This window comes from Oncorhynchus mykiss, chromosome 7, assembly GCF_013265735.2.
Source record: "Oncorhynchus mykiss isolate Arlee chromosome 7, USDA_OmykA_1.1, whole genome shotgun sequence".
NCBI classification, from domain to species: Eukaryota; Metazoa; Chordata; class Actinopteri; order Salmoniformes; family Salmonidae; genus Oncorhynchus; species Oncorhynchus mykiss.
In genome coordinates this window covers 85,033,238-85,056,646 of record NC_048571.1, presented here as the reverse complement: position 1 = coordinate 85,056,646, position 23,409 = coordinate 85,033,238, and the positions used below count along the sequence as shown (strand labels likewise).

The 23,409-nt window shown below is 47.0% G+C and overlaps 1 protein-coding gene across 3 annotated transcripts in view; it reads left to right on the top strand.

Annotated features, from left to right (window-relative positions):
• LOC110529055 (E3 ubiquitin-protein ligase RNF123) overlaps window positions 1–23,409 on the top strand; it is a 262,366-nt gene that overhangs the window by 50,050 nt on the left and 188,907 nt on the right. For all 3 annotated transcript variants that reach the window (XM_036984248.1, XM_036984250.1, XM_036984249.1), the window contains exons 21-26: window positions 5,556–5,656; window positions 6,430–6,622; window positions 6,944–7,089; window positions 18,193–18,276; window positions 19,974–20,081; window positions 22,703–22,880. In XM_036984248.1, coding sequence (XP_036840143.1) covers window positions 5,556–5,656; window positions 6,430–6,622; window positions 6,944–7,089; window positions 18,193–18,276; window positions 19,974–20,081; window positions 22,703–22,880 — 810 coding nt within the window. The remainder of the gene's footprint in view (window positions 1–5,555; window positions 5,657–6,429; window positions 6,623–6,943; window positions 7,090–18,192; window positions 18,277–19,973; window positions 20,082–22,702; window positions 22,881–23,409) is intronic.

Below are 23,409 nucleotides of genomic sequence, written 5' to 3'. Positions count from 1 at the left end.
GATGGAGGAGGTGCAGCTCAACCACTTTAGTGGAGGAGGAGGAGCAGCAGCTCAACCACTTTAGTGGAGGAGGAGGAGCAGCAGCTCAACCACTTTAGTGGAGGAGGAGCAGCAGCTCAACCACTTTAGTGGAGGAGGAGGAGCAGCAGCTCAACCACATTAGTGGAGGAGGAGGAGCAGCAGCTCAACCACATTAGTGGAGGAGCAGCAGCAGCTCAACCACATTAGTGGAGGAGGAGGAGGAGCAGCAGCTCAACCACATTAGTGGAGGAGGAGGAGCAGCAGCTCAACCACTTTAGTGGAGGAGGAGGAGGAGCAGCAGCTCAACCACTTTAGTGGAGGAGGAGGAGCAGCAGCTCAACCACATTAGTGGAGGAGGAGGAGCAGCAGCTCAACCACATTAGTGGAGGAGGAGGAGCAGCAGCTCAACCACTTTAGTGGAGGAGGAGGAGCAGCAGCTCAACCACATTAGTGGAGGAGGAGGAGCAGCAGCTCAACCACATTAGTGGAGGAGGAGGAGCAGCAGCTCAACCACTTTAGTGGAGGAGGAGGAGGAGCAGCAGCTCAACCACTTTAGTGGAGGAGGAGGAGCAGCAGCTCAACCACATTAGTGGAGGAGGAGGAGCAGCAGCTCAACCACATTAGTGGAGGAGGAGGAGGAGCAGCAGCTCAACCACTTTAGTGGAGGAGGAGGAGCAGCAGCTCAACCACTTTAGTGGAGGAGGAGGAGCAGCAGAAGCTCAACCACTTTAGTGGAGGAGGAGGAGAAGGAGCAGCTCAACCACTTTAGTGGAGGAGGAGGAGGTGCAGGTCAACCACCTTAGTGGAGGAGGTGCAGGTCAACCACTTTAGTGGAGGAGGAGGAGCAGCAGCTCAACCACTTTAGTGGAGGAGGAGGAGGAGCAGCAGCTCAACCACTTTAGTGGAGGAGGAGGAGCAGCAGCTCAACCACTTTAGTGGAGGAGGAGGAGGAGCAGCAGCTCAACCACTTTAGTGGAGGAGGAGGAGGAGCAGCAGCTCAACCACTTTAGTGGAGAAGGAGGAGGAGCAGCAGCTCAACCACTTTAGCGGAGGAGGAGGAGGAGCAGCAGCTCAACCACTTTAGTGGAGGAGGAGGAGCAGCAGCTCAACCACATTAGTGGAGGAGGAGGAGCAGCAGCTCAACCACATTAGTGGAGGAGGAGGAGCAGCAGCTCAACCACTTTAGTGGAGGAGGAGGAGCAGCAGCTCAACCACTTTAGTGGAGGAGGAGGAGCAGCAGCTCAACCACTTTAGTGGAGGAGCAGCAGCTCAACCACTTTAGTGGAGGAGGAGGAGCAGCAGCTCAACCACTTTAGTGGAGGAGGAGGAGAAGGAGCAGCTCAACCACTTTAGTGGAGGAGGAGGAGAAGGAGCAGCTCAACCACTTTAGTGGAGGAGGAGGAGGAGCAGCAGCTCAACCACTTTAGTGGAGGAGGAGGAGGAGCAGCAGCTCAACCACATTAGTGGAGGAGGAGGAGCAGCAGCTCAACCACATTAGTGGAGGAGGAGGAGGAGCAGCAGCTCAACCACATTAGTGGAGGAGGAGGAGCAGCAGAAGCTCAACCACATTAGTGGAGGAGGAGGAGGAGCAGCTCAACCACATTAGTGGAGGAGGAGGAGCAGCAGCTCAACCACATTAGTGGAGGAGGAGGAGCAGCAGCTCAACCACATTAGTGGAGGAGGAGGAGGAGCAGCAGCTCAACCACATTAGTGGAGGAGGAGGAGCAGCAGCTCAACCACATTAGTGGAGGAGGAGGAGCAGCAGCTCAACCACATTAGTGGAGGAGGAGGAGCAGCAGCTCAACCACTTTAGTGGAGGAGGAGGAGCAGCAGCTCAACCACTTTAGTGGAGGAGGAGGAGCAGCAGAAGCTCAACCACTTTAGTGGAGGAGGAGAAGGAGCAGCTCAACCACTTTAGTGGAGGAGGAGGAGGAGGAGGTGCAGCTCAACCACTTTAGTGGAGGAGGAGGAGGAGGATGGAGGAGGTGCAGCTCAACCACTTTAGTGGAGGAGGAGGAGGAGGATGGAGGAGGTGCAGCTCAACCACTTTAGTGGAGGAGGAGGAGGAGCAGCAGCTCAACCACTTTAGTGGAGGAGCAGGAGCAGCAGCTCAACCACTTTAGTGGAGGAGGAGGAGGAGCAGCTGCTCAACCACTTTAGTGGAGGAGGAGGAGGAGGAGGAGCAGCAGCAGCTCAACCACTTTAGTGGAGGAGAAGGAGCAGCTCAACCACTAGTGGAGGAGGAGGAGGAGGAGCAGCAGCTCAACCACTTTAGTGGAGGAGGAGGAGCAGCTCAACCACTTTAGTGGAGGAGGAGGAGAAGGAGCAGCTCAACCACATTAGTGGAGGAGGAGGAGCAGCTCAACCGCTTTAGTGGAGGAGGACCATCTCAACCACTTCAGTAGAGAAGGAGGAGGAGCAGCAGCTCAACCACTAGTGGAGGAGGAAGAGCAGCTCAACCACTTTAGTGGAGGAGGAGGAGGAGGAGGAGAAGGAGGAGGAGCAGCTCAACCACTTCATTAGAGGAGGAGGAGGAGGAGCAGCTCAACCACTAGTGGAGGAGGAGGAGCAGCTCAACTACTTTAGTGGAGGAGGAGGAGGAGAAGGAGGAGGAGCAGCTCAACCACTTTAGTGGAGGAGAAGGAGCAGCTCAACCACTTTAGTGGAGGAGGAAGAGCAGCTCAACCACTTTAGTGGAGGAGGAGGAGGAGGAGGAGAAGGTGGAGGAGCAGCTCAACCACTTCATTAGAGGAGGAGGAGGAGGAGCAGCTCAACCACTAGTTGAGGAGGAGGAGCAGCTCAACTACTTTAGTGGAGGAGGAGGAGGAGAAGGAGGAGGAGCAGCTCAACCACTTTAGTGGAGGAGAAGGAGCAGCTCAACCACTTTAGTGGAGGAGGAGGAGGAGGAGGAGGAGCAGCTCAACCACTTTAGTGGAGGAGGAGGAGGAGGAGCAGCTCAGCCACTTTAGTGGAGGAGGAGGAGGAGCAGCTCAACCACTTTAGTGGAGGAGGAGGAGGAGCAGCTCAGCCACTTTAGTGGAGGAGGAGCAGCTCAACCACTTTAGTGGAGGAGGAGGAGAAGGAGGAGAAGCTGGCTGGTGATGGATTGTTTTGGACGTGGGCTGAGTACCAAATGGCACCATATTCCCTTCATAGTGCACTACTTTTGACCAATGGCTAGAGAGCTCTGGTCAAAAGTAGTGCACTGTGTAGGGAAATTGGGTGCGTTTTGGGACTTAGCCCTCTAATGTGATGGATTTGAAGTTAGAGTAGTTTAGGACCTGGATTCGTCGACGGCAGCAGCAATGGCCTCCCCACCTGACCATGAACAACGTGTCCCCTCTGTTCCACAGTACTGGGAGGTGGAACCTGGCCCTGCAAACACATCTGACCAGTTCTAGATTTATGGATACGTCCTCTGATCGGATTTTAATAGACTTGTAGATTTACGATGGTTCTGGGTTGATTAGAAGTGTAAGCAACAATATCCAGACACTTAGAGGTCAGCACTGACTCTGTAATGAATTCTCTATATCACCATAGCAATCAACCTATCAACATCACTAGACTGTCACAATAATGACTGTAATCAAATGGCTACCCTGACTATTTGCTTTGTGTTTGCGCCCCCCCCAAAACCCCTCTCTTACGCTGCTGCTACTCTCTGTTTATCATATATGCATAGTCACTTTAACTATTCATTCATGTACATACTACCTCAATTGGCCAGACTAACCGGTGCCTGTAGGTAGCCTCTCTACTGTATATAGCCTCCCTACTGTATATAGCCTCTCTACTGTATATAGCCTCCCTACTGTATATAACCTCTCTACTGTATATAGCCTCCATACTGTATATAGCCTCTCTACTGTATATAACCTCTCTACTGTATATAACCTCTCTACTGTATATAGCCTCCATACTGTATATAGCCTCTCTACTGTATATAGCCTCGCTACCGTATATAGCCTCACTACTGTATATAGCCTCTCTACTGTATATAGCCTCCCTACTGTATAAAGCCTCTACTGTATATAGCCTCTCTACTGTATATAGCCTCTCTACTGTATATAGCCTCTCTACTGTATATAGCCTCTCTACTGTATATAGCCTCCCTAATGTATATAGCCTCTCTACTGTTATAGCCTCTACTGTATATAGCCTCCCTACTGTATATAGCCTCCCTACTGTATAAAGCCTCTACTGTATATAGCCTCTCTACTGTATATAGCCTCTCTACTGTATATAGCCTCTCTACTGTATATAGCCTCCCTAATGTATATAGCCTCTCTACTGTATATAGCCTCTCTACTGTATATAGCCTCTCTACTGTATATAGCCCCTCTACTGTATATAACCTCTCTACTGTATATAGCCTCCATACTGTATATAGCCTCTCTACTGTATATAGCCTCGCTACCGTATATAGCCTCACTACTGTATATAGCCTCTCTACTGTATATAGCCTCTCTACTGTATATAGCCTCTCTACTGTATATAGCCTCTCTACTGTATATAGCCTCTCTACTGTATATAGCCTCCCTAATGTATATAGCCTCTCTACTGTTATAGCCTCTACTGTATATAGCCTCCCTACTGTATATAGCCTCCCTACTGTATAAAGCCTCTACTGTATATAGCCTCTCTACTGTATATAGCCTCTCTACTGTATATAGCCTCTCTACTGTATATAGCCTCCCTAATGTATATAGCCTCTCTACTGTATATAGCCTCTCTACTGTATATAGCCTCTCTACTGTATATAGCCCCTCTATTGTATATAGCCTCCCTACTGTATAAAGCCTCTACTGTATATAGCCTCTCTACTGTATATAGCCTCTCTACTGTATATAGCCTCTCTACTGTATATAGCCCCTCTACTGTATATAGCCTCCCTACTGTATAAAGCCTCTACTGTATATAGCCTCTCTACTGTATATAGCCTCTCTACTGTATATAGCCTCTCTACTGTATATAGCCTCCCTAATGTATATAGCCTCTCTACTGTATATAGCCTCTCTACTGTATAAAGCCTCTACTGTATATAGCCTCTCTACTGTATATAGCCTCTCTACTGTATATAGCCTCCCTAATGTATATAGCCTGGTTGTGTAGAACTGGTTGTGCTTGGCAGGAGAGGTTAGCTTCCTGGTGGTCAGAACTCGTTTAAACATTCTAATGGTTTGAAACCAAAGATAATGGAAACAGGATACGGCCTGTCTGGAAACAGGATACGGCCTGTCTGGAGACAGGATACGGCCTGTCTGGAGACAGGATACGGCCTGTCTGGAGACAGGATACGGCCTGTCTGGAGACAGGATACGGCCTGTCTGGAGACAGGATACGGCCTGTCTGGAGACAGGATACGGCCTGTCTGGAGACAGGATACGGCCTGTCTGGAGACAGGATACGGCCTGTCTGGAGACAGGATACGGCCTGTCTGGAGACAGGATACGGCCTGTCTGGAGACAGGATACGGCCTGTTGTATTATGATGTAATTGTTGTGCTGTGTTTGTCTGTTTTCTGCTTCTAGACGACCTGGCCTCCAAAGCCAACATCCTCATGGACCCGGCTGAGATCCAGGCTACCTCTATGGATGATTTGGATGAGGAGGAGGAGAGTGGCTCAGCTCAGGTACAGACTAAGGTGTCATCCTCCACACTCATGTTCTTGTATATCATCCACCTAGACCATATACATTTTGATTTGACTGGGGACTTGATTCCACCATATTGGTGTTCTCAAGTCTAAATTCTCCCCTTTTTTTGGGGTACAGCGTTTTCAATCACGTTTTATTTGTCCTTGCGCCGAATATAACAGGTGTAGACTTGACCGTGAAATGCTCATTTATACAAGCCCTTTCCCAATAACGCAGAGTTAAAAAGTTATAATTACCAAATAAGAAAAAATAGGAAATAGTTACACAATAAAATAACAATGAGGCTATGTACAAGTAGCACCGGTACCGAGTCAATGTGCAGGGGTACCAGGTAGTAATGAGGTAATTGAGGTAATGCACTACATTGTCAAAAGTATGTGGACACCCTTTCAAATGAGTGGATTCAGCTATTTCAGACACACTAGTTGCTGACAGGTCTATTTATTATTATTTATTTTTAATCCATCCTTTATTTACTATGCAAGTCAGTTAAGAACAAATTCTTATTTACAATGACGGCCTAGGAACAGTGCGTGAACTGTCTTGTTCAGGGGGCAGAACGACAGATTTTTACCTTGTCAGCTCGGGGATTCGATCCAGCAACCTTTCGGTTACTGGCCCAACGCTCTAACCACGAGGCTTCCTGCCGCCCTGTTATACAGTGATGGGTGACTTACTGTCATTTATACAGTGTTACCAACATGTCTCTATGTATTGGAGCGCTTCATGTCTATCTGTCCTGTAACAGAGGCCTTTTGGAGCGGTGGCTATGGGTGGTGCCCTGGCCAGACCCAGCTGGCTCAGTTCTCCCACTCTGGGCCGAGCCAATCGTTTCCTGAGTACTGCTGCCGTCAGCCTCATGACTCCCAGGCGACCCCTGGCACCCCCGGAGAAAGTTAAAGTTCGCACCCTGGCCGTGGAGCAGAGGACGGAGGAGGACAGTGAGTGGCTTTTTTACCTTGAATATACATGGAGGGCGTATTGAGAACGTTTATCTCTCTTTCTTCGTCTTTCACTCTCTCGCTTTCTGTCTTTCAACCACCACTGTAAATATAGAGTTTAGTCGACAGATGTCAAGGCTAAAGTACAGAAAATGTAGTGGGGTGCCAATTATCTGCGGATGAGTGTGAAAATGTATTCCTCACCTCTAGAAATGGTCTAGTACTTTTTGACCTATTATTACCTGGGTGTCTAGTTATTGTACTGAACGGAACACCAGGTTAGGAACATGATGTTTTCTTTCTTCCCTTCCTCTCCTCAAGTCGAGGGAAGCCATGGTAACGACGGCCTGTTGCTGGGGCGACCGTTGGAAGAGCCTGACCATCCAATCACAGAGAAGTCCCTGCTGGAGATTTTGGATGGGATTGTGATGATGTACAACCTGAGTGTTCATCAACAGCTGGGCAAGGTAAGAGGCTGAGGGAACCTGGTCTAAAGTAGTGCACCGTGGGGGTCTGGTCTAAAGCAGTGCACCGTGGGGGTCTGGTCTAAAGCAGTGCACCGTGGGGGTCTAAAGTAGTGCACCGTGGGGGTCTAAAGTAGTGCACCGTGGGGGTCTAAAGTAGTGCACCGTGGGGGTCTAAAGTAGTGCACCGTGGGGGTCTAAAGCAGTGCACCGTGGGGGTCTAAAGCAGTGCACCGTGGGGGTCTAAAGTAGTGCACCGTGGGGGTCTAAAGTAGTGCACCGTGGGGGTCTAAAGTAGTGCACCGTGGGGGTCTAAAGCAGTGCACCGTGGGGGTCTGGTCTAAAGTAGTGCACCGTGGGGGTCTGGTCTAAAGTAGTGCACCGTGGGGGTCTGGTCTAAAGCAGTGCTCCGTGGGGGTCTGGTCTAAAGCAGTGCACCGTGGGGGTCTGGTCTAAAGCACTGCACCGTGGGGGTCTGGTCTAAAGCAGTGCACCGTGGGGGTCTGGTCTAAAGTAGTGCACCGTGGGGGTCTGGTCTAAAGCAGTGCACCGTGGGGGTCTGGTCTAAAGCAGTGCACCGTGGGGGTCTGGTCTAAAGCAGTGCACCGTGGGGGTCTGGTCTAAAGCACTGCACCGTGGGGGTCTGGTCTAAAGCAGTACACCGTGGGGGTCTGGTCTAAAGCACTGCACCGTGGGGGTCTGGTCTAAAGCAGTGCACCGTGGGGGTCTGGTCTAAAGCAGTGCACCGTGGGGGTCTGGTCTAAAGCAGTGCACCGTGGGGGTCTGGTCTAAAGCACTGCACCGTGGGGGTCTGGTCTAAAGCAGTGCACCGTGGGGGTCTGGTCTAAAGCAGTGCACCGTGGGGGTCTGGTCTAAAGCAGTGCACCGTGGGGGTCTGGTCTAAAGCAGTGCACCGTGGGGGTCTGGTCTAAAGCAGTGCACCGTGGGGGCCTGGTCTAAAGCAGTGCACCGTGGGGGTCTGGTCTAAAGCAGTGCACCGTGGGGGTCTGGTCTAAAGCAGTGCACCGTGGGGGTCTGGTCTAAAGCAGTGCACCGTGGGGGTCTGGTCTAAAGCAGTGCACCGTGGTGGTGTGGTCTAAAGCAGTGCACCGTGGGGGTCTGGTCTAAAGCAGTGCACCGTGGGGGTCTGGTCTAAAGCAGTGCACCGTGGGGGTCTGGTCTAAAGCAGTGCACCGTGGGGGTCTGGTCTAAAGCAGTGCACCGTGGGGGTCTGGTCTAAAGCAGTGCACCGTGGGGGTCTGGTCTAAAGCAGTCCATCGTGGGGGTCTGGTCTAAAGTAGTGCACCGTGGGGGTCTGGTCTAAAGTAGTGCACCGTGGGGGTCTGGTCTAAAGTAGTGCACCGTGGGGGTCTAAAGTAGTGCATTATAAAGGGAATTAAGGGATCTGTTGAGGTCAATACGGAACCGTAATGGAGCCGCTGTGTTGAGATTTGAAATGCTCTCTGGGTAAGAGTTTGAGGTGCAATTATGTCCACTGGAGACCATTCAACAGGACAGGGAATAGATGACCAACAGGACACGGTGCAGGGGGCCATTGAACAGGACAGTGATTAGATGACCGTTCATTAGGACAAGGTTATTGGGGGAGCTCATTAGGACAAGGTTATTGGGGGGCGCTCATTAGGACAAGGTTATTGGGGGGCGCTCATTGGGACAAGGTTATTGGGGGGCGCTCATTAGGACAAGGTTATTGGGGGGGCGCTCATTAGGACAAGGTTATTGGGGGCGCTCATTAGGACAAGGTTATTGGGGGCGCTCATTAGGACAAGGTTATTGGGGGGCGCTCATTAGGACAAGGTTATTGGGGGGCGCTCATTAGGACAAGGTTATTGGGGGGCGCTCAATAGGACAAGGTTATTGGGGGGCGCTCATTAGGACAAGGTTATTGGGGGGCGCTCATTAGGACAAGGTTATTGGGGGGCGCTCATTAGGACAAGGTTATTGGGGGGCGCTCATTAGGACAAGGTTATTGGGGGGCGCTCATTAGGACAAGGGCACAGCCAGGGTAACCGTTGTGTAGTTCAGATTGGTTAACGTCTCTTAAGTGAAGTAGTCAACAAACACACACAGGCCTTGGTTCATGTACTATTTGAAATCCTTTCAAATACTTTACTCGTGTTTTATTGAGTTGTCATATGGAACCAATAGAATAGCCCCGAATGTTCAAACCATGTCCATCTCCAGGATCCAGCAAACAAATTTAAACACCGGTTTGGATGGACTGATGGGAGGTGTTTATTAGGACCCCCAGTAACTTTTACAGAGGCAGCAGCTATTCTTCCTGGAGTCTACAAAAAACACCAAAAAATAGAAGTATGGACACACCTACTCATTCAAAGGTTTTTCTTTATTTTTACTATTTTCTACATTGTAGAATAATAGTGAAGACATCAAAACGATGAATTAATACATATGGAATCATGTAGTTATAATGAGATTATTCAAAGCAGCCACCCTTTGCCTTGATGACAGCTTTGCACACTCTTGGCTTTCTCTCAACCAACTTCACCTGGAATGCTTTTCCAGCAGTCTTGAAGGAGTTCCCACACATGCTGAGCACTTGTTTGCTGCTTTTCCTTCACTCTGTGGTCCAACTCATCCCAAACCATCTAAATTGGGTTGAGGTTGGGTGATTGTGGAGGCCAGGTCATCTGATGCAGCACTCCATCACTCTCGTCAAAATACTCGTCAAAATAGCTCTTACACAGCCTGGAGGTGTGTTTGGTCATTGTCCTGTTGAAAAACAAATGATAGTGGGACTAAGAGCAAACCAGATGGGATGGTGTATTGCTGCAGAATGCTGTGGTAGCCATGCTGGTTAAGTGTGCCTTGAATTCTAAAGAAATCACCAACAGTGTCACCAGCAAAGCACCATCACACCACCACCTCCTCCATGCTTCACGGTGGGAACCACAGATGCGGAGATCATCCATTCACCTCTTCTGCGTTTCACAAAGACACGGCAGGTGGAACCAAAAATCTAACATTTAGACTCCTCAGACTAAAGGACAGATTTCCACCGGTCTAATGTCCACTGCTCATGTTTCTTGGCCCAAGCAAGCATCTTCTTTTTATTGGTCTCCTTTAGTAGTGGTTTCTTTGCAGCAACATGGCCATGAAGGCCTGATTCACTCAGTCTCCTCTGAACTGTTGATGTTGAGATGTCTGTTACTTGACCTCTGTGAAGCATTTATTTGGGCTACAATTTCTGAAGCTGGTAACTGTTATGAACTTGTCCTCTGCAGCAGAGGTAACTCTGGGGTCTTCCTTTCCTGGGTCGGTCCTCATGAGAGGCAGTTTCATCATAGCGCTGGATGGTTTTTGCTGCTACACTTGAATAAACTGTCTGTTCTGGATTGACTGTCTTAAAGTAATGGAGGTCATTTTGCTGTTTACTGTGTAATTGGAGTATAATACTGTGAAGGGAGTTCCATGAGATCATGACTCTGTTTAATACTGTGAAGGTAGTTCCATGAGATCATGACTCTGTTTAATACTGTGAAGGTAGTTCCATGAGATCATGACTCTGTTTAATACTGTGAAGGTAGTTCCATGAGATCATGACTCTGTATAATACTGTGAAGGTAGTTCCATGAGATCATGGCTCTGTATAATACTGTGAAGGTAGTTCCATGAGATCATGGCTCTGTATAATACTGTGAAGGGAGTTCCATATCATCATGGCTCTGTATAATACTGTGAAGGGAGTTCCATATCATCATGGCTCTGTGTAATACTGTGAAGGTAGTTCCATGAGATCATGACTCTGTATAATACTGTGAAGGTAGTTCCATGAGATCATGGCTCTGTATAATACTGTGAAGGTAGTTCCATGAGATCATGGCTCTGTATAATACTGTGAAGGTAGTTCCATGAGATCATGGCTCTGTATAATACTGTGAAGGTAGTTCCGTGAGATCATGGCTCTGTATAATACTGTGAAGGTAGTTCCTTGAGATCATGACTGTATAATACTGTGAAGGTAGTTCCATGAGATCATGACTGTATAATACTGTGTGTTGCCGTGAATTTGTTTTGGACTTTGGTGGCATATCTGGTTGGGGTATCTATGGCCGTCTGAGCTGTATGTTATTTGGTTATGCAGACTGTCCTGCATGTTTAAGGCGTGCTGCTCTGTTTTGAGTCAGCTGCAGCTTATGCTCGGTCGTTCTTTGCTGCACCTGACTATATTGCCGGACAGTAATCAAAATGGGACAAGACCAGAGCTTGAACAACTAGAACATTTGATCTTTGTGTCAAGTACAGACCATCGTATTATAACAGACATACTTCGCCACATCGTAGCCAATGATAATTAGCCATTCAATGTTAAACTCCTAGGAGTTTCTTCCTCAACTTGCTCAATGGTCACACCATTTATACATCTTTTTTATATTTTTTAAATGTAGGCTTTATTTAACGAGGCAGGTCAGGTAAGAACAAATGTTTATTTACAAGGATGGCCTACCCCCGGCCAAACCCAGACGACGCTGGGCCAATTGTGCGCCACCCTATGGGACACCTAATCCCTGATACAACCTGGATTCGATCCAAGGGCAGTAGTGACTCCTCTTGCACTGACATGCAGTGCCTTAGACCGCTGCGCCACTCAGGAGCCCAACTCCAGTCGAGCGGAGGTCTAAGACACAGCATCTCCATGCAAGAGGTGTCACTACAGTCCCTGGTTCGAATCCAGGCTGTGTCACATCCGGCCGTGATTGGGAGTCCCATAATTGGCCCAGCGTCGTCCGGGTTTGGCCGGGTGGTAGGCCGTCCATTGTAAAATTAGAATTAGTTTCTCAACTGACTTGCCTCGATAAATCAACAGCCCAAGGACATTGCACTGAAGGGACACCACACTGTACATATCTGATGTTAGAGAAGCTTCCATTGATGAACTCTCTCTGGGTTCTATTAGTTAGTGAGTGTCTTCAATAACAATTTAGGATCACAAACATCAAAGGCTGCATTAAAATCTTAACATTTGTTTTAAATTGAACTAGTCAAGTCAGTTATAACGTCCTACAATACAGCTCCAACTATCTTATTATTCATTTATTTGAACCAATCATAAGTCATCTGAGTCAGTAGAAATTGAGTGCCCTTCTCTATATGCATACTGAAAGTCAGTAGGTAACTTGTTCTCTAAAATAAAAAATAGCATTTGTATTTGTTCAAACACAATTCTCTCTATCAGCCAGCAAAGGGTGATTGGGTTGCTTTTAGAGCCAGCAAAGGGTGATTGGGTGGCTTTTAGAGCCAGCAAAGGGTGATTGGGTGGCTTTTAGAGCCAGCAAAGGGTGATTGGGTGGCTTTTAGAGCCAGCAAAGGGTGATTGGGTGGCTTTTAGAGCCAGCAAAGGGTGATTGGGTGGCTTTTAGAGCCAGCAAAGGGTGATTGGGTGGCTTTTAGAGCCAGCAAAGGGTGATTTTGCTATTTTTAGTTTGTGGAATTACTTTAGCTTCCTACCAAGCCTGTGTGTACACACACACACACACACACACACACACACACACACACACACACACACACACACACACACACACACACACCCACCCCCTCTCTTTAGGCTTTGGTTAAAGATATAGCGAATAGTCTGTTCTATTCTTAGTTCCCCATGAAGGATGTTTATACCTGATGGATAACAATAGTTTTCCCACCTCTCCCACACTAACCTGACCAAATTCACAACAGCAGTCATTCTCTATCATTTAATAGGTCTTTGATACAAAATGATGAGGTTGTCATTTCACTTCTGTGTTTTTCCAGTTTACCAGTGAATTAGTCATTGAAATGATTGGCAGTATGGAGTACGGGTTATAAATGATCTATCCTTGACAAAATCAACTACAATGATTGATGGAGATGAGGTTTTCTGCCCCATGATATCATTTAAAGGTACTCCAGTCTTCTTTTTTTTCCCCCCTTTTGTGTTTTATGTCATTTATCTTGGTTTGCTACTATACTTTATTTGTGTTGTTACATTTAGTAACAACATTTATCAGCGTACAGTATATCAACCAATCAGCTCAGCAGGACTGACTGGTTTGTCACATGTTTTGCATAGTTTCTTTGAACGATACAATGTTTCAATTCAACGTCAATCCAGGGGCCTCTAACAGTTCTGTTAGATTCTTAACAGGTGCATGCTGGTCAACAATGGCCGTGAATCATTTTACCAATACTTCCAGGTGTACATCTGGATCCTCTTCCTCATACACATCAAACCAACACACTTGTTTTACATCTTCCGTCAAATGAATCCCGAGAGAACATTTTGTGTGATCTCTTATTAAATGACTTTAGCCCTAATCTTTTGCTATTTTGGCTTTCCTTGTTATTGCTGCAATGTTGTGGTCGTTCTGATCACGTGTGGTCCTCTCCTCCTTCATGTTGGGGGTCTATCCTGTGGTCTGTCTGCTGTACCACGTTCCTGTCTCGTTCTTCAGGAGTGAGTTCCCATGTTCCCAAACCAAATAGATGTAATTTAAGCTCTTCTTTCCTCTCATTGTCAGAAAGGATCAAAGCATTTAAAAAAAATACTAAGGGCACATATGTCATAGGTCTGCTTTGTCAATGCCAGCTCTGCCTGTCTTCCTCCACATTACGCACAGACACAGACACAGACACAGACACAGACAGACAGACAGACAGACAGACAGACAGACAGACAGACAGACACAGACAGACACACAGACAGACACACAGACAGACAGACGGACGGACGGACGGACGGACGGACGGACGGACGGACGGACGGACGGACGGACGGACATATAGGTACAAGACCTTGGACAATCACCCTTCTAGTATCGCCTGTTATTGTCTGATCATTTGATAAAAGTATATCTGGCACTGCAGTTGCCAATATCCCTGGTTCCATTAAAGCCTTTAAGCATCTGTCTTTAACAGCTTTTATATTGGCAGTGTGCTGGACTGTCTTTCTCCTTTAAAGTTTTATATTTGGGATTTGTTCCAATTGACACCCTTTTTCATGATTTTTTTGTCCAATTTACTTTAGACCTGAACCCTATAACGTAGTGCACTAAATAGGGTACCATTTGGGACGAACACGGTTGAGCAGGATATGTTAGTCTTGGACTGAGAGTCCTTTAGATAACGGTTAGTTGTCGTCATACCAGCCTGTCTGGTCATTCCTCCCTTCACTTCGTGATAACTCCTTTGTCCTTTAACTAAAGAAGGTTTTGGCACCGGATGTGTCTCAAATGGCGCCCTAATCCCTGTATAGTGCACTCGCCCTTATCCCTGTATGGTGCACTCGCCCTTATCCCTGTATAGTGCACTCGCCCTTTTCCCTGTATAGTGCACTCGCCCTTATCCCTGTATAGTGCACTCGCCCTTATCCCTGTATAGTGCACTCGCCCTTATCCCTGTATAGTGCACTCGCCCTTATCCCTGTATAGTGCACTCGCCCTTTTCCCTGTATAGTGCACTCGCCCTTTTCCCTGTATAGTGCACTCGCCCTTTTCCCTGTATAGTGCACTCGCCCTTATCCCTGTATAGTGCACTCGCCCTTATCCCTGTATAGTGCACTCGCCCTTATCCCTGTATAGTGCACTCGCCCTTATCCCTGTATAGTGCACTCGCCCTTTTCCCTGTATAGTGCACTCGCCCTTTTCCCTGTATAGTGCACTCGCCCTTTTCCCTGTATAGTGCACTCGCCCTTTTCCCTGTATAGTGCACTCGCCCTTTTCCCTGTATAGTGCACTCGCCCTTTTCCCTGTATAGTGCACTCGCCCTTTTCCCTGTATAGTGCACTCGCCCTTTTCCCTGTATAGTGCACTCGCCCTTTTCCCTGTATAGTGCACTCGCCCTTTTCCCTGTATAGTGCACTCGCCCTTATCCCTGTATAGTGCACTCGCCCTTATCCCTGTATAGTGCACTCGCCCTTTTCCCTGTATAGTGCACTCGCCCTTATCCCTGTATAGTGCACTCGCCCTTTTCCCTGTATAGTGCACTCGCCCTTATCCCTGTATAGTGCACTCGCCCTTATCCCTGTATAGTGCACTCGCCCTTTTCCCTGTATAGTGCACTCGCCCTTATCCCTGTATAGTGCACTCGCCCTTATCCCTGTATAGTGCACTCGCCCTTATCCCTGTATAGTGCACTCGCCCTTTTCCCTGTATAGTGCACTCACCCTTATCCCTGTATAGTGCACTCGCCCTTATCCCTGTATGGCGCACTCGCCCTTTTCCCTGTATGGCGCACGCGCCCTTTTCCCTGTATGGCGCACGCGCCCTTTTCCCTGTATGGCGCACGCGCCCTAATCCCTGTATGGCGCACTCGCCCTTATCCCTGTATGGCGCACTCGCCCTTATCCCTGTATGGTGCACTCGCCCTTATCCCTGTATGGTGCACTCGCCCTAATCCCTGTATGGCGCACTCGCCCTTATCCCTGTATGGTGTTACTCGCCCTTTTCCCTGTATGGCGCACTCGCCCTAATCCCTGTATGGCGCACTCGCCCTTATCCCTGTATGGTGTACTCGCCCTTATCCCTGTATGGTGCACTCGCCCTTATCCCTGTATGGTGCACTCGCCCTAATCCCTGTATGGTGTTACTCGCCCTAATCCCTGTATGGTGTTACTCGCCCTAATCCCTGTATGGTGTTACTCGCCCTTATCCCTGTATGGTGTTACTCGCCCTTATCCCTGTATGGTGCACTCGCCCTTATCCCTGTATGGTGTTACTCGCCCTAATCCCTGTATGGCGCACTCGCCCTTTTCCCCGTATGGCGCACTCGCCCTTTTCCCCGTATGGCGCATTACTTTTGGGACCAGCATAGGTATGAAAGTGTCTTGTGTAATTTCCTGCCTCAGAATGGTTCTCTTCTTTACAAGTTGACGATCTATCAACGTTAAAAGGGAAGGTTATTTCTGCCGCTGACTTGTCTTTCTGCTCTTGGCCTTGTCCTAAATGTGACCCTATTGCCTATATAAACTCAGCAAAAAAAGAAACGTCCCCTTTTCAGGACCCTGTCTTTTTAAAGATAATTTGTAAAAATCCAAATAACTTCACAGATCTTCATTGTAAAGTGTTTAAACACTGTTTCCCATGCTTGTTCAATGAACCATAAACAATTAATGAACATGCACCTGTGGAACGGTCGTTAAGGCACTAACAGCTTACAGACGGTAGTCAATTAAGGTCACAGGTATGAAAACTTAGGTCACTTACTGTTGTAAGGCAGGTCCTCACCAGACATCACCGGCAACAACGTCGCCTATGGACACAAACCCACCGTTGCTGGACCAGACAGGACTGGCAAAAAGTGATATTCACTGACAAGTTGCAGTTGTGCACTCGCTCTTTTCCCCGGATTAGACCGAGGCCGGCCTGTACTCCATCAAGTTGGAGGTAGAGGGTCCGTCATGGTCTGGGGCGGTGTGTCACAGCATCATCAGACTGAGCTTGTTGTCATTGCAGGCAATCTAAACGCTGTGCGTTACAGGGAAGACATCCTCCTCCCTCATGTGGTACCCTTCCTGCAGGCTCATCCTGACATGACCCTCCAGCATGACAATGCCACCAGCCATACTGCTCGTTCTGTGTGTGATTTCCTGCAAGACAGGAATGTCAGTGTTCTGCCATGGCCAGCGAAGAGTCCGGACCTCAATCCCATTGAGCACGTCTGGGACCTGTTGGATCGGAGGGTGAGGGCTAGGGCCATTCCCCCCCAGAAATGTCCGGGAACTTGCAGGTGCCTTGGTGGAAGAGTGGGGTAACATCTCACAGCAAGAACTGGCAAATCTGGTGCAGTCCATGAGGAGGAGATGCACTGCAACACACACTCAACCCTTTCCTCACACAGCAACCATAGATTCTCAAAAGCTGCACCGTCTCGGAGCTCAACTCAAGAAAGGTCTTGATTTACGAATGTATATACAGTTGCAGCTGTATGAGAAGGCCTGCAAGACTGAGCAACAAAAAAAAAGAAGGGCTGAAATGGAGAGATTTGGGGGGCACCCCACCAGAATCCATATCCCGGCTCGGTACAAGGTTGTCAAGGTTCTCATTAGCAGCTTTGAGTATTTCCTTGTATACTATGCTCTCTCATCAAGGGGCTCTGGCGTCCGCAGTTCCAACCCTCCGAATCTTGAGGGGTGTGGTTTTCAAAATTATATGATTTTGATTGGTCAGGAAAACAAATAGTGTCAAAATATCGGAATTGTGCTTTGCCTGTTGTGGCCTGTCTCTGGTCTGGTGTGGGACTTCTTCTACTCTATATTGACTGTAGTCTTCATCCCTGTAGGAATACCCTGCGGACATGAATGCCATGCCACAGTTAGAGGAGGTTAGAGGAGTTGACGACAGCACCAGACTGGAGTCAAAATATAAATGTCAAATACTTTCACCACACACTTGACAGTATTTGAGGTGTGCTTTAGGTTTGTTTTAGCCTGGAGTTTTCAATGTTAGAGGACTATGTGATTGGCTTTATAGAAATTATATATTGAGCTGTATTGTCACGCATGATCTGAAACTTTATATAATGAATCATATTTTTTTTTAGAAGTATTAAATTATAATAAATAAATACTACAATAATTAAAGATAAACAGTGAATATGTAATGTCCATTTCCTGTTCTGTGCTAACATGGTGATTTAAGAAGAATTCACCTAACTGTGTCGATGTACATTGCATTTGGAAAGTATTCAGAGCCCTTCGCCTTTTTCCACATTTTGTTAGGTTACAGCCTTATTCTAAAATTGATTAAATAAATACAGGTGTGCCAAGCTTGCAGCGTCATACTCAAGAAGACTCGAGGCAGTAATCGCTGTCAAAGGTGCTTCAACAAAGTTCTGAGTAAAAGGTCTGAAAAGTTATGTAAAAAATTAAATTTCAGTTTTTTTTTGTCTTTTTTTTTTTGTAGTGCATTAGAAAAAAATGTCTAAACCTGTTTTTGCTTTGTCGCTATGAGGTATTGTGTATAGATTAAGGGGGAATCCATTTTATAACATAAGGCTGTAACGAAACAAAATGTGGAGAACATCATGGGTTCTCTATACTTCCCGAACGCTCTGTATATATCACTAATCTGTGTACCACACCTTTCCCTACAGATGGTGGTGGTGTCAGATGACGTCCATGAATACGCTGTGGCTCTGAAGGACACTGAGGAGAAGATAGCACGCTGCCCAGCAAGAGTAAATGCACACCACTCACTGTTATACATCTGTGATAGAGCTATTATCAGTCTGTTTAGTATCATAGAGGAGAAGATGGCACGTTGCCCAACCAGAAGAATACAAATAATACTACCTATTATCATCAATTTATCTAACTAGTATAATAGTTTAATAGTATAATTGTACATGAATATGCTGTTGTTCTGAAGGACACCGAGGAAAAGAGCACGTTGCCCCAGCAGACTAAATACACTGTGTTATCAATCTGGGCCCAGCAGACGAAATACACTGTCTGTGTTATCAATCTGGGCCCAGCAGACGAAATACTGTCCGTGTTATCAATCTGGGCCCCGCAGACTAAATACACTGTCTGTGTTATCAATCTGGGCCCAGCAGACGAAATACACTGTCTGTGTAATCATTCTGGGCCCAGCAGACTAAATACACTGTCTGTGTTATCATCAATCTGGGCCCAGCAGACTAAATACACTGTCTGTGTTATCATCAATCTGGGCCCAGCAGACTAAATACACTGTCTGTGTTATCATCAATCTGGGCCCAGCAGACTAAATACACTGTCTGTGTTATCATCAATCTGGGCCCAGCAGACTAAATACACTGTCTGTGTTATCATCAATCTGGGCCCAGCAGACTAAATACACTGTCTGTGTTATCATTCTGTGCCCAGCAGACTAAATACACTGTCTGTGTTATCATTCTGGGCCCAGCAGACTAAATACACTGTCTGTGGTATCATTCTGTGCCCAGCAGACTAAATACACTGTCTGTGGTATCATTCTGGGCCCAGCAGACTAAATACACTGTGCGTGGTATCATTCTGGGCCCAGCAGACTAAATACACTGTGCGTGGTATCACTCTGTTATGTATCGTAGTTAGGGGCGTGTGTTTTGTCACGTGATTTCTAACCTTTTTTTATTTTAATGTTTTTTTCAGTCAACTTGCATATTTTGGTTCAATTCTAATTTCTGTAAAAAAAAGGCTTTTAAATAGAGGGTAAAATTCAGGTCATGTGACACGATCAACCAAAAAACACTGGGCCTTAATCATAGTCAGTATATAATGTAGTATTTAATAGTACTGCTAATTGTTTTGTTTTTTTTTACCTTTATTTAACTAGGCAAGTCAGTTAAGAACAAATTCTTATTTTCAATGACGGCCTGGGAACAGTGGGTTAACTGCCTGTTCAGGGGCAGAAAGACAGATTGTACCTTGTCAGCTCGGGGGTTTGAACTTGCAACCTTCCGGTTACCAGTCCAACGCTCTAACCACTAGGCTGCCGCCCCATGTTTTAATGTAATAGGTACTCTATAATAGTACTGGTATAATAGTACTGGTATAATAGTAGTATAAACTACACAAATCCATTTATATTATTGTACAACCTAATAGTTGCATTAGTGTAATGTTATTTTCTAGCATGTTTAGTATAATAGTCATGATATGTAGATCTGACACCAGTGTGGCAGTTCTTATTTCTATTTAAAGGGTTCTGTGATATTGTTCTCTTAGTAGGAAACATGACCAGTGGTTAGGGCTGGGCTTTATGTGTACGACAAAGGTCTGAATGAACAGTCTTTTGTTTCTTAGATTGCTTTCGGCGATGAACAGCGTTATTGAAGTTGAATAAATATATATATATTTTTTTTTACTAGACATGTTATTTGTGTTATACAACTTGTCTTGTCTATGTTAGAGACCAGACATCTTGGAGGAGCTGCAGAAGAGCCAGAAGGTATTTGCTGAGAAGCTGAATCACCTGAGTAGGAGACTGGCCTGGATCAACGCTACCATCTACTGTAAGGTAGGAAAGAGACTGTACCCAGCACATCTACTGTCAGGTAGGAAAGAGACGGTACCCAGCACATCTACTGTCAGGTAGGGAAGAGACTGTACCCAGCACATCTACTGTCAGGTAGGAAAGAGACTGTACCCAGCACATCTACTGTCAGGTAGGTAAGAGACTGTACCCAGCACATCTACTGTCAGGTAGGGAAGAGACTGTACCCAGCACATCTACTGTCAGGTAGGGAAGAGACTGTACCCAGCACATCTACTGTCAGGTAGGTAAGAGACTGTACCCAGCACATCTACTGTCAGGTAGGAAAGAGACTGTACCCAGCACATCTACTGTCAGGTAGGTAAGAGACTGTACCCAGCACATCTACTGTCAGGTAGGAAAGAGACTGTACCCAGCACATCTACTGTCAGGGAGGGAAGAGACTGTACCCAGCACATCTACTGTCAGGTAGGAAAGAGACTGTACCCAGCACATCTACTGTCAGGTAGGAAAGAGACGGTACCCAGCACATCTACTGTCAGGTAGGAAAGAGAGGCTACCCAGCACATCTACTGTCAGGTAGGAAAGAGACTGTACCCAGCACATCTACTGTCAGGTAGGTAAGAGACTGTACCCAGCACATCTACTGTCAGGTAGGTAAGAGACTGTACCCAGCACATCTACTGTCAGGTAGGAAAGAGAGGCTACCCAGCACATCTACTGTCAGGTAGGTAAGAGACTGTACCCAGCACATCTACTGTCAGGTAGGAAAGAGAGGCTACCCAGCACATCTACTGTCAGGTAGGTAAGAGACTGTACCCAGCACATCTACTGTCAGGTAGGTAAGAGACTGTACCCAGCACATCTACTGTCAGGTAGGTAAGAGACTGTACCCAGCACATCTACTGTCAGGTAGGTAAGAGACTGTACCCAGCACATCTACTGTCAGGTAGGAAAGAGACTGTACCCAGCACATCTACTGTCAGGTAGGAAAGAGACTGTACCCAGCACATCTACTGTCAGGTAGGAAAGAGACTGTACCCAGCACATCTACTGTCAGGTAGGAAAGAGAGGCTACCCAGCACATCTACTGTCAGGTAGGTAAGAGACTGTACCCAGCACATCTACTGTCAGGTAGGTAAGAGACTGTACCCAGCACATCTACTGTCAGGTAGGGAAGAGACTGTACCCAGCACATCTACTGTCAGGTAGGAAAGAGACTGTACCCAGCACATCTACTGTCAGGTAGGAAAGAGACTGTACCCAGCACATCTACTGTCAGGTAGGTAAGAGACTGTACCCAGCACATCTACTGTCAGGTAGGTAAGAGACTGTACCCAGCACATCTACTGTCAGGTAGGAAAGAGACTGTACCCAGCACATCTACTGTCAGGTAGGTAAGAGACTGTACCCAGAACATCTACTGTCAGGTAGGAAAGAGACTACCCACCACATCTACTGTCAGGTAGGAAAGAGACTGTACCCAGCACATCTACTGTCAGGTAGGAAAGAGACTGTACCCAGCACATCTACTGTCAGGTAGGAAAGAGACTACCCAGCACATCTACTGTCAGGTAGGAAAGAGACTGTACCCAGCACATCTACTGTCAGGTAGGAAAAAGACGCTACCCAGCACATCTACTGTCAGGTAGGAAAGAGAGGCTACCCAGCACATCTACTGTCAGGTAGGTAAGAGACTGTACCCAGCACATCTACTGTCAGGTAGGAAAGAGACTGTACCCAGCACATCTACTGTCAGGTAGGGAAGAGACTGTACCCAGCACATCTACTGTCAGGTAGGAAAGAGACTGTACCCAGCACATCTACTGTCAGGTAGGTAAGAGACTGTACCCAGCACATCTACTGTCAGGTAGGTAAGAGACTGTACCCAGCACATCTACTGTCAGGTAGGAAAGAGACTGTACCCAGCACATCTACTGTCAGGTAGGGAAGAGACTGTACCCAGCACATCTACTGTCAGGTAGGAAAGAGACTGTACCCAGCACATCTACTGTCAGGTAGGTAAGAGACTGTACCCAGCACATCTACTGTCAGGTAGGTAAGAGACTGTACCCAGCACATCTACTGTCAGGTAGGAAGGAGAGGCTACCCAGCACATCTACTGTCAGGTAGGAAAGGGACTGTACCCAGCACATTTCAGCCCTGATCTATTCAGACTGAAAGCATCAAGGCTACTAGTGTGCTGGAGTTTCTTCTCATTCATAGTCCGACTTGAATGAAAAAGGGGACCAACATCCTCAACTGAGGGACATTGAAACAAAAATGTAAAAAAACATCCTGTGAACCCAGTCTTTGTTGTTCTGCTTGTCCAAGAAAAGCTACATGAATTACTACTTCTACTATACTGAAGGTGTTGTTTTGCTTGTCCAAGAAAAGCAACATGAATTACTACTTCTACTATACTGAAGGTGTTGTTTTGCTTGTCCAAGAAAAGCTACATGAATTACTACTACTACTATACTGAAGGTGTTGTTTTGCTTGTCCAAGAAAAGCTACATGAATTACTACTTCTACTATACTGAAGGTGTTGTTTTGCTTGTCCAAGAAAAGCAACATGAATTACTACTTCTACTATACTGAAGGTGTTGTTTTGCTTGTTTAAAACATATAACTCTGTGTTCCAGGATAAGATGCTGGATGTGTACTGGCTACTGAGGGTGTGTATACTCACCATCCAGCACGCTGACAACACAGGAACGTTGTTCGCCTTCGCCCCAGAGTTCTACCTCAACGTGGCCATGAACAGCTATAGCTCTCTGAAGAACTACTTCAGCCCCTCCAACTGCATGGACCAACTGCCAGGTAAACGCCCGCCCGCCCGCCCGCCCGCCCGCCCGCCCGCTTTTTAAGGCTGTGTTTTATGGCCATGAACAGCTACTTTGTCAGGTGACCACAACACACTAAAGGCTGCAGCCCCATTCCATTATATTTCATGACGTTTGTCCAGAGCCTCTATTAAAGACTACAGATGCCGTGCAGATGATAGTTTAGGAATTGAACTGCTCTTTAACTGACCCTTTTTAGCCGTTTTTAGTTGTGATAACTGAATTTGCATACACATTAAAGGTTGTGATCTCGTGCCGGTAATATCTCCTCCTGCCTGTTGACACAATCACTATTATTTTATTGATCATATTTTATTTGGGTACATTTTCACATCTGCAGTTATCAGGAAATGCTTGTACAGGAACCCTAAGGAGCATTCAGAAATACAGCGACCCGGCTTAGAGCCCTAAAGAGCATTCAGAAATACAGCGACCCGGCTTAGAGCCCTAAAGAGCATTCAGAAATACAGCGACCCGGCTTAGAGCCCTAAAGAGCATTCAGAAAT